Raw genomic sequence first — 15,551 nt, 5'->3', positions numbered from 1 at the left:
AAATGTTTGATAACTATCTGGACATTATAAAGATTTTGCATGTGAAATTTGAAAATTTTCTGATGCATAAGTATTTTTAATCTTAAAATGAAAATTACTTTGCATGTTCGATATGCAACATGCAAAAAGAAAAAAAGGCATGAGAAAATCACTGCTTAACAAACCTTAAGACTTAATAAAAAAAAAAATTGATATTTTACATATGAAAGCGCTGTAATGTTTACTGATAATCTGCAAAATTTTGTTAACATTTGCTTACTAATTTAAAAGTTATAGCATGAAAACTATAATGAGCACAAAATGGTTACGAGGTCGGTTCCAGGGACAGAGCCTGTGCTGTAAGATTTAAGTACTTTATATCTGAATTGAACATTGCAAGAACATTTTGAAGTGGTCCTCCTGTAACTTGTTGTCATAGTATCAGTAAATTACATTTAGCTGCTTAAACCTGAGCAGACGCTGACAGCATATGGCTGAAAATCTGATTTACCCCTTGAACAACGACAGAATCCGATAATATTTAATTCTCTTTGGCTGAAAACTAATCCAAGCCATGTTATTATCCACAAAATTAAGAAAACTAAAATTTTATAAAGTGATGATTATAAGAAAAATCATGAAACTAATTCCAGCAGAATGGACAAAAAGTTACGAGTTTAAAAGAGTTGAGCAGCTGCCAGTATTTAAAAAACAACATGACAATGCACAACTTTTGCTATAAAATCAAGTCAGTTCTGTTTTAAACAACTACTTCCACTAATCATGAAAGACCAGACTATTCAGATGCTACCAGTAACATACTTTATATATTTTTTTTATAAACATTAAGTTCACTTGAGATGTTTTTTTTTGGTATTTACATCATTACTTTTATACAAGTTGGGATATCAATTACAATTTACACCAAATATTAATTTATTTTTGAAACTAATTAACCCTATGGACACGGGTTTTTGTACTTTGCACAAACTTGTGCCCACTACGAAACCTTGAAGGTGTCCGTACTACAACTAAGAAAGTACTTAGTTTCTTTACAAAATTCGGCAAGTTTTTACTAAACATTACAAGTCTTTTGCACACAAAAAATCAGATTTTTAATGAAGTAATTTCACTAAAGATTTGTTCATAATTGTATGGAGGCAGTGTTGACTGCTCTCAGTGCAAAGTGATTTTCATGTTAAAATTAAAAATACTTTTCTTCATCTGAATACTTTGCAATTTTATTTGCATAATTCTCTAAAACCTCCTAAATAAATATCAAACTTTTTTTTCAGTAAAACATTGTATCTAATCTGTTATTTTCTTTACCTTAACTCTACCAATAAATAAAAATGTGTATGAAAAACAAGAAAGAAAAGTACTTACCTTATACCTTCTGGTTTTTGCTGTTGATTTTTGATAAAATTTAAGCATACTTTTATATATATAATGACAGTAATAGTATACTAAATTTTTATTTACTTAACCCTTCTAATTTGGATGGGTGGATTCCACCCAGCACGTATTCCTGAAAGTAACCATAAAGCAGTTATACTGAAACTTTTTAAAATGTACACGTATTTTCAAGAAATTCTGCAGATTATCAGTAAACATTAAAAGGCATTCATACACAGAGTATAATTTTTTTAATTAATTATTTCCTCGTGTGTTTTTTTTCAAATATCGACTGTCCAACATGCAATGCAATTTTGATTTTAAATATTGAAAAATACTTTTATGCATCAGAAAATTGTCATATTTCGCATGCAAAATCTTTATAACCTCAATAATCAAACTTTTTTTTAAAACTTTACATTTTATCTGTTATTTTCACTATTATATCTCTGTATGGGTTTGGTCAATTTGACTGTCCTTGTAACCACCATAAAAAAAGAGGAAACAGATATAAATCATGCTTTTTTCATTCTAGAATGACAACAACTTATAGCACGAAAATACAAATGTTTATTCTAAATAGCTTAAACCTCATAACATTTTACATATATAAAAATTTATTATTTTTATTTTATTGACCTTTTAGCCATGACTTACTAATATTACATAAGTTGCAATGACACGGCACACGTGCACTCATGTTACCATATCCAAGAACATAAAACTGGCCTTTACAAAGTGACCGGTCTCAGCTATGTTCTAGTGGACAAGCATTTTGTAAAATACAGTCACATTTCAGTTATAATACATTATATGTGTATATACATTATTACTATTTACAAATAAGTTCTTAAATTTCAGTTATTTTTTCTTAAAACATAGAACAGTAAATAAAGAAGTATAGAAAACAACTATCTCTTCCAGATACAAACTTTGTACTCATTTGCTGTAATTTACTAAAGTCTTATCAAATTTTGCACAAGGAGAATGTAAAACAATATAGTTTAGGTTTTACACATGCATTTTGAAATAACAAATAATCATAAGTTACTATGTGAATACCACAGAATTCCACTATAATTTATCAGACTTAATAACTAGACTGAATTTGGGTTTACAAAATATGATTTTTTGAGCTCAATAGTGTCTTACCTTACCACTTGGAATCTATCCTTTGCAAATATTTCAGAGGCTCAGAGATCCATGTGGGGGAGATTCTGAGCTATTAATTGGTTATTCACACATCACAGACAGAAGTAGGTGTGTGTAAGCAAATATTTCCAAAAATAGAAGAGGTGAGCAGGGCCACTGTGTTTAATTCACTAAATATAGTGATATCTCAGCAAATAGAAAAGACAGGAGGTTCTTGTTCTATATTCGAGCTTGTCAATACAGGTAATTTGAGTTTCAAATTTGTAAGAAACTATAGACTTGGTATTTAGACATCACAAACAAAAATCAGTATTTAGGATTTTTTTTTTTAATATATACTTTTAAATTAAGAAATTAACTAATGTATAATACTAAAATTTTAATTATAATCTACAATGTAATACCAGACATATTGATATACACTGATAAAATAGTAAATAAATAAAATTTTGAATGCAAGTCTACAAACTGATGATGTGCCCTTTGACCCCTGACCATAGGAAAACCAGTAGCAATAGGGTCAACTGAATAAGGCAAAATTCCTTACTTTTAGTCAGTTACTATACAGCTAACATATTCTGGAAGCTTTCATGTGGCTTCTTGACAATCTCAAGCAATTGTAGACATGAACCTATTATCCCAATTTTGATCATTTACCATTTTCCCTAAAACATACCCAACTACTTAATTTGAATAAAAGAGAAATTACTTTAAAATCCTATTCATATATATTTGGTAGTAAAAAAAAAAATTCTTAATATACTACATAACTTTTAAAATTTTATATTCATATGTACAAAATAAATTTAAACAAGTAGTATGATACAGACTAAATAAACTTCAAAAACTTTGAAGGCTTAATATATTACTGTTAATATAGATTTCCTTCTAAATTCTAGTTCATCTGTCACTTAATTCAAGTGATTTTTTTATTTCATAAATGACCAAACTACCCGAATCCTCCTAATATATAAATCCTCTGAAATCAATAAAATACTTAAAAACCTCAGCAGCTACATTTATCTCAAAACTTGCCTCGTTCATCACTGAAATTCCGTTTCTCTTCTCGATCATAACCCCCACCTCTTCCAATGTCTCCTCTGAGTACATACCCACCACTACCACCACCCCTAATGTAACCTCCAGACTTTCCAGGGTCTGAAAATTAAAAATTCATATATATGTTCAAAAACAATGCTGTATATTTAAATTTACAATTATACAAAACACAACTTTTCACTTTTTCTGACTCGCATTTTAGTATGACATGTTTAATCAATTATATTTTTAAAGGTGTACAAGCAGTAAATTACAAATGCAGCAATAATTAGTATGCCATTTAGAAGCAAACTAATTCTTGTACTTTACGTTTATGTACAACATTATAATATATATTTCCAAACTGTATTTAAAAATGTTTTAAACAATAAAAATATACTTGCCATTTTGAATTATACAAAATAAAAAGATTGAATACATTATATTAAAACAATTTTGGAGCCTCACCACAATGTAACAGTTCACATCCAGTCATTCTCTATCTATTAGCCCTGCAGCGTAGTTTCCACTGTAAAAATAACTCTGCTGCCATAAGGCTGTTAACAAAGCACACCACTCCTCCCTGCATACTTTCTATAAGTCACTTAGTGTATGAAGACAACAGTTTCCCAGCAGTTTGTTTAATATTCAGATTGTACAGAAATCCACATATGCTGTATCCAGCAACTTAAGTGGTATGTAATCATATGAGTACCTGTTTCATTCTCCAGTTGATAAAATGGGCAACAACTGAACAATTACATGGAGACAACTTGTGTACACTTAATTTGTGTTGCTTTTCCAGAGATAGATCCTTCTTCATTATGTTATGTACTTTTGCCTGGAACCTTTGGACACTTTTGCCAATGACCTTTGTGTTTATATTACAAAATTCACTCCTTTGCTTATCATAGCTGGTGCCTGTAACTTGTTGCAGGTTTCTTAATTGGTTGGTCCTGAATCCCAAGTTGATCCATATTGCTTTGTTTACCAATGCCATTAAGTACAACAGATATCCACATCTTATTGGTTTGAGTGCAAGAGTATTTTATATTAGAAAACACTGTTATATACCCTTCTCAAAAGCAATCAACTTTTCAAAGGCATACAAACACTACCTACAGAATGCCAAACAATATCCAAAAGTAGTTCTGAAACATGCCATTCCACCATAATTTATATCGGCTGTGGTTTACATGACTTTCTAAGTTGCATACTTAACATTATTTTAATATAACAGTCAACTCTATGTATTTTCAAATAGCTTCTCAGTTTTATACAAAATAAAACAACTTAGATTTTAATAAATTAATTAACCCAAAATGTTATTAGGTGATGGGTTTTTTGGCAACTTTCAAGCAAAACAATCACATGATTTTGTTGCACAAGTTATATGATTTAGAAGATAGAAGGTTCACAAAAGAGAGCAATTATATTTAGGTATCAACAAGCATGCACAACTGAAATCATCTAGTTTAGCAAAAATGTTAAAGATTCAATGTGAACTTATTTAAATAATCATATGTAATATACTATAATGACCCATAAAATTAATGTAAAACATTATAATTTAAAATTTTTTAAATAATCAGACAAATTGTTTAAGCAAAAGCAGCAGGATATGTCACTCATTATATATATATATATATATTTTTTTTTTTTTTTGAAGAAATACTGAGAAGTGTCCCACGTCAATAGGTACAAATTAAAACCTCATTTTCTGCACAATGTGACAGATTAATAATATACAAGAGTAAGGATGACATACTCATTCATGGGAATATTTTATAACACAAACAAACATATTCATGAAAAAAGCACTTTGAACAAGTTTTCTTTAGCACAACACAATGAGAGCCAAGAAAGACATAACAGAAGCAACAGGAAATACAACAAATAAAAAACCCAAACAAATCCCACAATTTGTCATGATAGTAATATAGGTTAAATCAAAAAAGTGAAGCTGATATAACAAGTTACTGCTGTTATGGTTTAGTTTTTAATGATAACATATTTTTTTTTGAATGACGTTATTTTAAGTCTTAAATGTGAAAAATAAAAACATCAAATGATTGAAGAATGTCCTAAAATTCACTCAACAATACTTTCAGTTAATAAAAAAAAAGTCTGAAAATGAATGTTTTACCTTTATATTTTTAAAACTAAGATAGAAAAATAAAGAAAGATAACAGAAAAACTGAAAACCAACAAATCATCTTTGTATTAAACTACAATGTACATGTACCTCTCAGAGACCTTCATAATAATGTTTCCAATTATTTAGATTTCTGAATTACTGTTTACCTCTGTCACGAGCAACTGGGTTGTAAATATTATGGTTATTCCACTGTTGATGATTTGCTGGTGATGGACCACTAGTTTGTTGGGGAGGAACTTGGCAAATACGAAGTTGGGGAGGAACATAATGTTCTAAAGAGGAATACAAAATGTTAAGTAGTTTATACATATTTAATTAACACCTAATTTTACTATATAGATATCTTCTTTTTTTTAACTATATTTGTTCTGATTTTCCTAAAACCTATCGAACATTTAATTAAACGAAATGTTATGTTCGACCTAGAGATGAAGAAAATTAAATCAACAACATTCATTTTAGATGAAGTTTTTTTTTGGAAGGCAACTCATTCTTTTTATTTTTTCAGTGGGAAAAAAATATTTCAACTTCTAAGTTGTTGTGACTGAATTTTAAGACTTCATATTATATATAATGTACATTTGCACACAGCGAATGAAACAAAATATTCATAATTTACTTTTCTCTAAAAAAATTATCCAATTTATGAGTTTTCAGAGTTTACAAATGGTGTTCTAGTTCATTCTTAATTTAAACTTAATTATTTAAATAAAGATGAATTATTATACATTTTTTTAATGACGATCTGACAAAATTAAAAAAAAAAACAGAGTATAAGACTATTATATAGAATGCTGTATCCAAAGCCTTTGCGTTTCAAGAGCTTATATGCACATACAACTGTCAACAACCTTCCCACAAAGAAAACTATAATTTAAGGATCCATGCAAGTAAACATGGACATATTTTTGTAATATCTATTTCAAAAAGAATCTATCACAAAAATATTGCTCTAAGTTAAAAAAAAATTCATACCTTCAGGCAAAGATTAAAGTTTTTATGATTATAAATATAAACAATATATGAATTAATGTTTCCCACAACTGGATATACAAGACAGAAAAAAGTTATTTCTAAGATAACATATTCTGAGGCTGTGACTATTTCTTTAAATTAAATATGCTTGGATGAAAAATGTATTTGTTTGTACAGTAACTTAAATCCACTTGTATAAAAAGACAGTTTTAAGAACTAAGAAGATTTAAATAATATTGTGCTCTTGTCTTTAAACAGTTTTTTTGCATTTTACTTTACTTGCACAAGTTAATTTAAACTGGGCTGGTCCTACACTTTTTATGGTTGCAAACATTTTTTTTATAATTGGCCCAGACTGTCAGTTCAGTGTTTTCTTCTCATTGAAAACAAATGAAATTTTCAAGTTCATCTTTTACCACTTTTTTTTTTTAGCAGAAAGAACACACCTTCACAGTTTGTAACTGCAAGTAATCATATTATTGCACAATTTTACTAGCAAATACAAAATGTATACTTATACATTTAATTCAGTATATTAATCTTGTATTAAAAACAAAATGAGACTAACTGCAGTAAACCACAGTAAAGATAAACTATTAGATATTACTTAGTACCAGAAAGTAATGTCATTTTTGCAACCTTAAATTGAAACATTTCTATATATGTGCAGTACTGGAAATGGGGGTACCTAGTTCTCAGTTTGCATTTTTCCCCTTTGGTTAAGTTTAGTACCACTGAAGATGTTTATTAACCCAATTGTTACAGGTCAAAGGCCATGTCATCAATACGTTTGGAATGAAATTGTAGACTCTAATTCAAATTTTAGTATTATACATTAGTTAATTTCTTAATTTAAAAGTAACTATTATAAGAACATACCTAAATATTGATTTTTGTGTGTCACGTGGTTCAAATTAGATGTTTGTGATGTCCAAATACAAAGTCTATAGTTTCTTACAAATTAAGAAATCAAATTACTGATATTAACAAGCTAGAACATAAAATAAGAACCTCCTATCTTTTCTATTTGTTTTTTTATATACCTATTACCCCACTGCTCCTTCTAAGCATGTACCTAATTCCCATTTCCTTTACTGATTATGTGCTTTCATTTCTTTTCAGGTGAATTGATTTAGCAGGCAAAAGAACCTTTCTTGTTCATCAACTTTCTGTTAACAAAAATAGTTTCCTCTAATCAGAAAATATGACTGACCACATTCCTAACAAGAATCACATTCGACTTTGCATGCTCTAGAGTTTCGTAAAGGATACAAAGCAATGGGGGCAACAAAAAAATTTGTTATATTTATAAAGATGCCTTGAGTGTCCACAAATGCTAGTGGTGGTTCAGAAAATTTAGGTCAGGTGATTTTGATCTCTGAGATTGCCATCGTTCAAGGAGACCAGTTGAGTTGGACAATGACCTCCTCAGGTCAGAGGTTGAATCAAACGCCCATCAAACCTTTGTAAGAAAAACTTAATTCTTCTTGGTATAGCATTCAAGAACATCTTAAGCAGATCGGGAAGGTCAACAGACAAAGAGTTTGGGTTCCACACAAACTGTCAGATGACAAAAAAGCCCAGCACATAACAATTTGCAATTCAGTGATAACCAGACATGAGAAAGAACCATTTCTTCATCGGATTGTTACAGGAGATGAGAAGTGGGATCTTTATGTCAACACTAAATGCAAGAATCAGTGGCTTAGACCTGGCCTGAACCCAATTCCGAGAGCCAAGCCATGTCTGCACCCTCAGAAAGTCGTTGTCCGTTTGGTGGGACATAGTCGGCATAATTCACTTTGAGTGACTGAAATCAAATCAGACAATAACTGCAGACCTTTACCATCAACAATTGGACTGCTTGCATCAGGACCTCACTGAACAAAATCCAGCACTGATCAACAAAAAAGGGTCATTCTGCAGCATGACAATGCGAGACCACATTCTGCAAGAATGACTCAGAACAAGATCAGAGATTTAGATTAGGAAGTCTTGCCTCACCCTCCTGACAATGCCCATTCAGATTACCATTTATTCAGATCTATGCAGCACTTTCTCAGTGATAAAACCTTCAGAAATACTGCTGGAATCAAAATTGCTCTCACAGAATTCTGTCTCAAAGGAAGCTTCCTTCTATCAATGAGTAATTGAAAGCTTGATTGAAAGATGGCACATTGTCATTAATAATAATGGGGATTATGTAACTGATTGAAAATAAATACCTTTAAAAAGATCTTTTACAGTATATATAAAAAAAAACATTAATTTCTGATACCCATGACTGATTGAAAAGTATTATATCGTATGTATACTCTCAATGTTTCTCACTGACCAGTACCTGTTGATTTCTGTCTGAACTTCTCTCTGTGGATATAGGCATACTTAATTTAATGGTGAATGAGGTTAGGCTTAAATTTCTGTAGTAACTTAATGCCCATTGCACTGATCTTTATAAACATTGTGTAAAATTTTGTTTAATAAAACCTACCATTGTTTTTAATTACTTCTATTACTTAAACTTTCTCCCTAAAAAATTATTTTTTTCCCACCATTTTCATGTATGCCTATACCAGTGGTTACCAATCTAGGGAGCATGCCTTCCCCTAGGGTGTGTCAAACATAGCAGGCTTGGCTTCCAGTAAAGTAGATGATTGCAGTCAATGCACTTTTCTGGCTTGAAATTGTACTTGTATCAAATGCTTCCAGGGGAAAGAGGGAGAGCACTGGTATCTGTGAATATTTGCAGACTGCAGTACTCACGATAAACTTTAGGTATGCAAAAGTTATACTAGGTAACAAAGACAGACACACATATATAGACCTTACTGCAAGAATCCACGTAATAGAGTATCAATAATTTGGGAAGTTAAATGTGCACTCAGTTCAGACAATTGGCATCAAAATATCTGACAGGATTTTATCCACATTTTAAATTTTATTTTGTGGTACTACCTAAGATATTTGGCAATGCAGAGGATTTTAGGAAAAACTAATATCCTTGTTGAAAATAGTAATACCTCTAACTGTAGCAAGCACAAGCAATTTGTTTTTAGTAATTTTTAATCCTAAATTAGATTTCATGCTATTATACCTACTCGCTCAGTACAAGGTTGGTCCCTGAGACGGAACTTGTAACCACTTTAAGCTTGTAATAGTTTTCATGCTTCACAAAATATAAGATTTTTTAAACTAAGTTTCGATATTTTTTAAGTAATGTTTTTCTCATGCATTTTTTCTTTTCGAATGTTGACTATCCAACATGCAAGGTAATTTTGATTTTAAGATTAAAAATACTTTTATGCATAAGAAAATTTTCAAATTTCATATGCTAAATCTTTATAACCTCCAGAAAATTATCAAACTTTTTTTTAAAACTTTATAATTTATCTGTTATTTTCACTTTTGTATCTCTGTATGGATTTGTTACATTTATTATTTTTATTTTATTGACTTTACACAAGTTGCAAGAACACGAAACTGGCCTTTACAAAGTGACCGGTCTCAGCTGTGTTCTAGTGGACCAGCATTTTGTAAAATACAGTCACATTTCAGTTATAATACATTATATGTGCATACACATTATTACTATTTACAACCAAGTTCTTAAATTTCAGTTATTTTTTTCTTAAAACATAGAACAGTCAATAAAGAAGTACAGAAAAACAATTATCCCTTCTAGTTACAAACTTTACTGTTTGCCATAATTTGCTAAGCCTTATCAAAGTTGGAATGTGGAGAATGTGAAACTATATAATTTTTTTAGGTTTTATATATACATTTTGAAATAATAAATCACTATATCCATACTACAGAATTCCACTATAATTTATCAAGCTTAGTTACTAAGCTGTATTTGGGTCTAAAAAAAATGAAATTTTGAGCTCACTAATTTATGACTTACCTTACTGCTTGGAATCTAGCATAAAAAGAAAGAGTTTCCCACACAAATACTTTGCTTTGCAGAGGTTGAGAAAACCACTAGGGGATATTGTGCGCTTTCGATTGATTATGCACACATCAGTGGGTGAAATAGGTGTACGTAAGCAAGTATTTTCAAAAATAGAAAAGGTGGGTGGGGCCACTTTGGTTGATTTAATAAACAGAAATTAGTAAAGATAGGAGGTTCTCATCTTATATTCTAGCTTGTCAATATCGGCAATTTGAACATCTAATTTGTAAGAAACTACAGACTTTGCATTTGAATATCACAAACATCTAATTTGAAGCAAAGCTGCATTCAACATACTATGTGACACAAAATTTGATATTTAGGATTTTTTTTTACTTACTTTTAAGTTAAGAAATTAACTAATGTATAATACTAAATTCTGAATTATAATCTACAATTTGATACCAAAATTATTAACAAATTCATAAAATAGTAGTTCAATAAAATTTTGAATGCGAGTCTACAAAAGCAATGACATGACCTCTAACCCATGACCATAGGAAGACCTGTTTTGGTAGGTTTAATGCCTATCTACAGAATAACTAACAGATCTTAACCAATGGACAAGCTAGGGACCATTTTGTCCTTAAATATTATCCTTGGAAAAATAAGCAATTAATAACATGCTTAAAAGCATTTAAGATTTATATTTAGGTAAAGCAATAAACTTACCAGAATTACCTCTGCCTTGGTTTTGTGAAGCACTTAGGTCTAGACCAGCAAACTAATCATACATAAAAAAAAATATATACTTCATTTAAGTACACAATCAGATAAATCAACATCTTAAATATGTAACAATTTTTTCGTGCAAATTATGAATTCAAAATGGAAAGTCTAGGGAATGGCAATGCTGGTTATTAATAAGCTAAAAAATTATAGTTTAAAGTAATCTTATACATTCAACATCTGTCAAATCATTCCATGTTTTAACAACTAGTAAAGAATCATTCTAAATTTAGGCTTCCAATGCTCAAAGATATTACCCCTAATTCTCAAGTTTATTTTCCAAGTTCTTCCTTCCACCACTCACAAGAAGACTGTCCAAAACTAAAAATTTTAAACACTTGATTCAAGTCACTTCTCATTTTACTCTTACATGTACCTTGTTCCTTTCAGTATTATTCACATTTATAATGCTTATTACGGCAAAGTTTCAATTTCTATGTTAAGCCCATAAGTGCGTAGCTCTGTTAATTACTGTGGTAGAATATCACAATCAATTCAAACAAGTAATATAATTTGCATTGTCATTATTCAATCATATGCACAAAACTTTTCATTTCATACCACATCCACTTGAAGATGAGCTCAATTGCTATTTAACAAATTGCACACATTTATGGTACTTAAAGGCTGTTCTTGCATACCTACCCTTACAAAAATTAAGAATTTAATCCCACCCTTCACATCTCAGAAAATCATTGATTCCCCTCTTAAACAACTGTCAACAGACACTCAATCTGCAAGTCAGTTATCATGTTACCAAAACAAAACTGTCTTAACTAAAGTCTAGATGCCTTTTCCAAATCTTAAACATGTGTCCTCTTATCTTCACAAAAACAATTGAGGCTAGGCTTATCCTATCAAACCTCTGGACAATTATTTTAAGTTTCAATAAAACCACATCTTGTCTTTCTTTTGTCAAGAGAAAATAAATCCATACCACCACTACATGGAGACCTATTCTATATATTTTGTTTCATCTCCAAAGCAGTACTAAAGGCCTGTGATTCAGTAAATATACAGTCTACTACAGAGTAATGAATTGAATAATAATAGCTTAGGTCTATACCTCATTCATAAATTCTTTCTTTTCTTCACTGAAATTGGAAGTTTTAGTAAGGAAAAGAAAAATTCAAAACTGTGTTATAAAATGATTACCAGCTTCTGATTACTTTGTGTTTACAGTTAAACTGGAAATTATACCAGTCTAATTTTATCAGTCAATGTCAACAGAGCAATACTGTATTGAATTTACACTGCAATTGCCTTGGGTAGGCCTCAAAAGGATATTAAGTCCATGAAAAATTAATTAAGAAGTAACAAGAGTAAGCACCTGGTAACACAGCAAAACAGTGCCAAAATATCATGTTGAACTATGAAAAACATCACTGAAACCTGAAAATACACAAGTTTTCAGCATTACAATTTATCCTGGGAGGTAAAATACCTTGTGTCAAAATATTATCTGGAGCATTGATTACCTCTTTTGACATAGTATATCTATAAATACAACCTAAAGTTGTATTGGCTTTACCACTAGTAACATCAAGGTTATAAAAGGACATTGTGTATTTTCTCTGGGAAATAAAATATATGATTTCTTCGTCATATCAATATAATATCACACAAAACATACTGAATACCTCACCTTATTAAATAATACTGCCATTAGGCAAATGACATCAAATTTAATAAAGTATGATTTAACATTTGGAACTTAATTTTTAAAAGAAAGCTGCATTAATAAAAATAATTACAATTGATTTCCTAAGGTGAAATTTTCAATTAACATAGTTAAAAGCAAGTCTCATGCTTTGTTACACTGTCATTAGCAGGAAAGAAAAATATTCTTTCTACATGAAACAGTAGAACATTTGTTTGTAATTTCTATATCTTCATGCCTTGCCTTCACATCATACTATTAACAGAAATGACTGATGTATATGCAAAGAATGCTGAACATGATTTTTATGCTAGAAAGAACCCGGTCATCAAATTATTTTATGAAAAACAATTATGAATAATTTTAATTCTTATACTCTATACAAATTTGTTTTAACAAATATTCCGATCTTAACAAAATTTAAGCTCTTTAAAATTAAACAGTAAAGTCCCTAAATGCCTAAGTGAAAATGGTACCAGTAATCAGGCTACAACTTAAGTATAACTTATATTAAGTTATAAGTACAATACTAATTCTCCAAAATTATATTTCTGTCAGTGCTAACTAAATCAGTTATATAATTATATGAAATTAGATCTAGCATAAACTTATTTTATCCACGATATTATTAATATATATATCTTGTTTCTTCTGAAGAAAAAGGTTAATTACATTGTTGCAGAAAGCCCAGTAAGCTGTCATATCCATAGCCACAGCAGGACCAGTGTTCCAAACTTGAGGAAAAGGTGGTATCTGGTTACCGGTCTTATCCCAAGGCGGATTCATTTGCGCCATTTCCTCTTGAACTTTGTTATACTTGAAAATAAACTTTTTCTACTTTACGTATATGGCAGCCCGTGACTCTTCAAACTAAAGAATCAAGAACAAGTTCTCCCTAATGCTTACGACGTTACGAACTAAGTTAGGCCTACGCTTTTAATTTATGTTATGGAACTTACGACTCTAACCGGCGAAGGGTAAAAGTTTATAAATTATAGGATTATACTGATGATGGAATAATTGGTAAATTATAGGCCCAAATTTTCAGAAGATTACCTGATGTTCTAGACCTGTTCCATACTGGATAAAGTCATAAAACATATTATGCTACAAGAAGTTTTTTTTCTTCTTCTAAATTTGGATAGCTTTCTTTGTGAAACGCACGCTAACACAAGTGAAGTAATACAACAAAGCACACACGTCTGACCAAACGTATGACGTCATATATTAAGAATAATTTGTTAATTAATTATTTGTAACAAATACCATTTTAATAATTTCATTATCCAAGAAAAATTATATTACAGCAATAGCTTATTTGTTTCAAATAATAAATAAATGTAATAATTTTATTTATTTGAAACTTAACTTAAAATAATATTCGAAAATGAGTTACAGATAATTGTTTGGAAATCATTTTATTATGCTTATCATTATTATGTTGTGTTATGTTTGTTTCATGATTTTCGCATAAAACTTTGCAAAATACTATCTTCTCATAGCTATCTCTAATTTTGAACTGATAGACTAGGAGGGAGCTAGTTATATCACCAACCGCTAACTCTTGAGCTATATTACTCTTATCTGAGAGAATAGTAGGATTTCACCGTCCCTCATGGAGAGCATCCACGGTTTTAAAGCACGAAGCGCGTTTTTCTGAAGCAGTGGTTCTTAAACTGTGGGATGTGCAACCTTATATTTTTGGAGGGAGGGACGTGAGAAGCATAAAAAATATTTCGTCTTTCAGTTTTTAAGCTAAGTTTATTATTGGTTAAATATATATACCATAGTTTAAATGAGTTGAGCATTTTTACAGGGGACAAAGTGTATTACAGAGAAGAAAAGGGAGTGCAACCTAAAAAAGTTTGAGAAACACTGTTCTGAAGTGTTTTGGGAAGATAAATGGTTGATAGGGCTTGTCCATCCCTGGATTCCGTCAAGCATTTGGACTAGGCACGACTGGAAAACAGTCATAGCCAAGCTGTGCCAACTACTCAACTCAAGAGACAGTTGGGTGATCAATTCAGGTGATCAATTGGACTGATTCCAAGGCTTGGAAGAGTAGTATTATTGAGATCCTGTTCCTGCAATGACTTCAGCAGATTGTGAATACATACTTATGGATAAGTTCATCAAGGGGATTTCTGGCGAGATTTAGAGGCATCAACTAGGTGTGAGAAATATTCCCATCCTAACAGAGTCAGTTTCCATTACATTTGGTTATGAAATGACAATAATAGGCTGGTTGCTGGAAGAAGCTGCTAGACCTCACATGAACTATCCTTCTTTGGTACCTTAACTATGTCATACTTGGATCACGATGAAGGTTAACAAGCCACTCATATGTTCCAGCACTGCAATGCAGCCACAGTGGTTTCCAGTGAATAGACAGGACTATCTGTTCCTCTTATAGTTTACATGCTACAGCCTATGTCGATGATGCCTCCATCTGGATGTTGTGTAGTACAAGAGGATTGAAGTATCTGCTTCCCTTATGGTATGCTAAACAGCAA

General features: G+C 30.7%; 1 protein-coding gene across 3 annotated transcripts in view; it reads right to left on the bottom strand.

The window, feature by feature from the left end:
- The window catches only part of LOC106470623 (ATP-dependent RNA helicase DDX3Y-like), a 45,187-nt gene extending 30,976 nt beyond the window's left edge, over positions 1–14,211 (bottom strand). For all 3 annotated transcript variants that reach the window (XM_013931188.2, XM_013931185.2, XM_013931186.2), the window contains exons 1-4: positions 13,711–14,211; positions 11,322–11,373; positions 5,869–5,994; positions 3,562–3,684 (exon numbers count right to left, since the gene is read on the bottom strand). In XM_013931188.2, the coding sequence (XP_013786642.2) occupies positions 3,562–3,684; positions 5,869–5,994; positions 11,322–11,373; positions 13,711–13,833 (424 nt within the window). In that variant the 5' untranslated portion in view covers positions 13,834–14,211. The remainder of the gene's footprint in view (positions 1–3,561; positions 3,685–5,868; positions 5,995–11,321; positions 11,374–13,710) is intronic.
- Positions 14,212–15,551: the final 1,340 nt, after the last annotated feature.

The sequence above is a fragment of the Limulus polyphemus genome, unplaced genomic scaffold (genome assembly GCF_000517525.1).
Source record: "Limulus polyphemus unplaced genomic scaffold, Limulus_polyphemus-2.1.2 Scaffold4123, whole genome shotgun sequence".
NCBI classification, from domain to species: Eukaryota; Metazoa; Arthropoda; class Merostomata; order Xiphosura; family Limulidae; genus Limulus; species Limulus polyphemus.
This window is presented reverse-complemented; position numbering and strand designations above follow the sequence as displayed.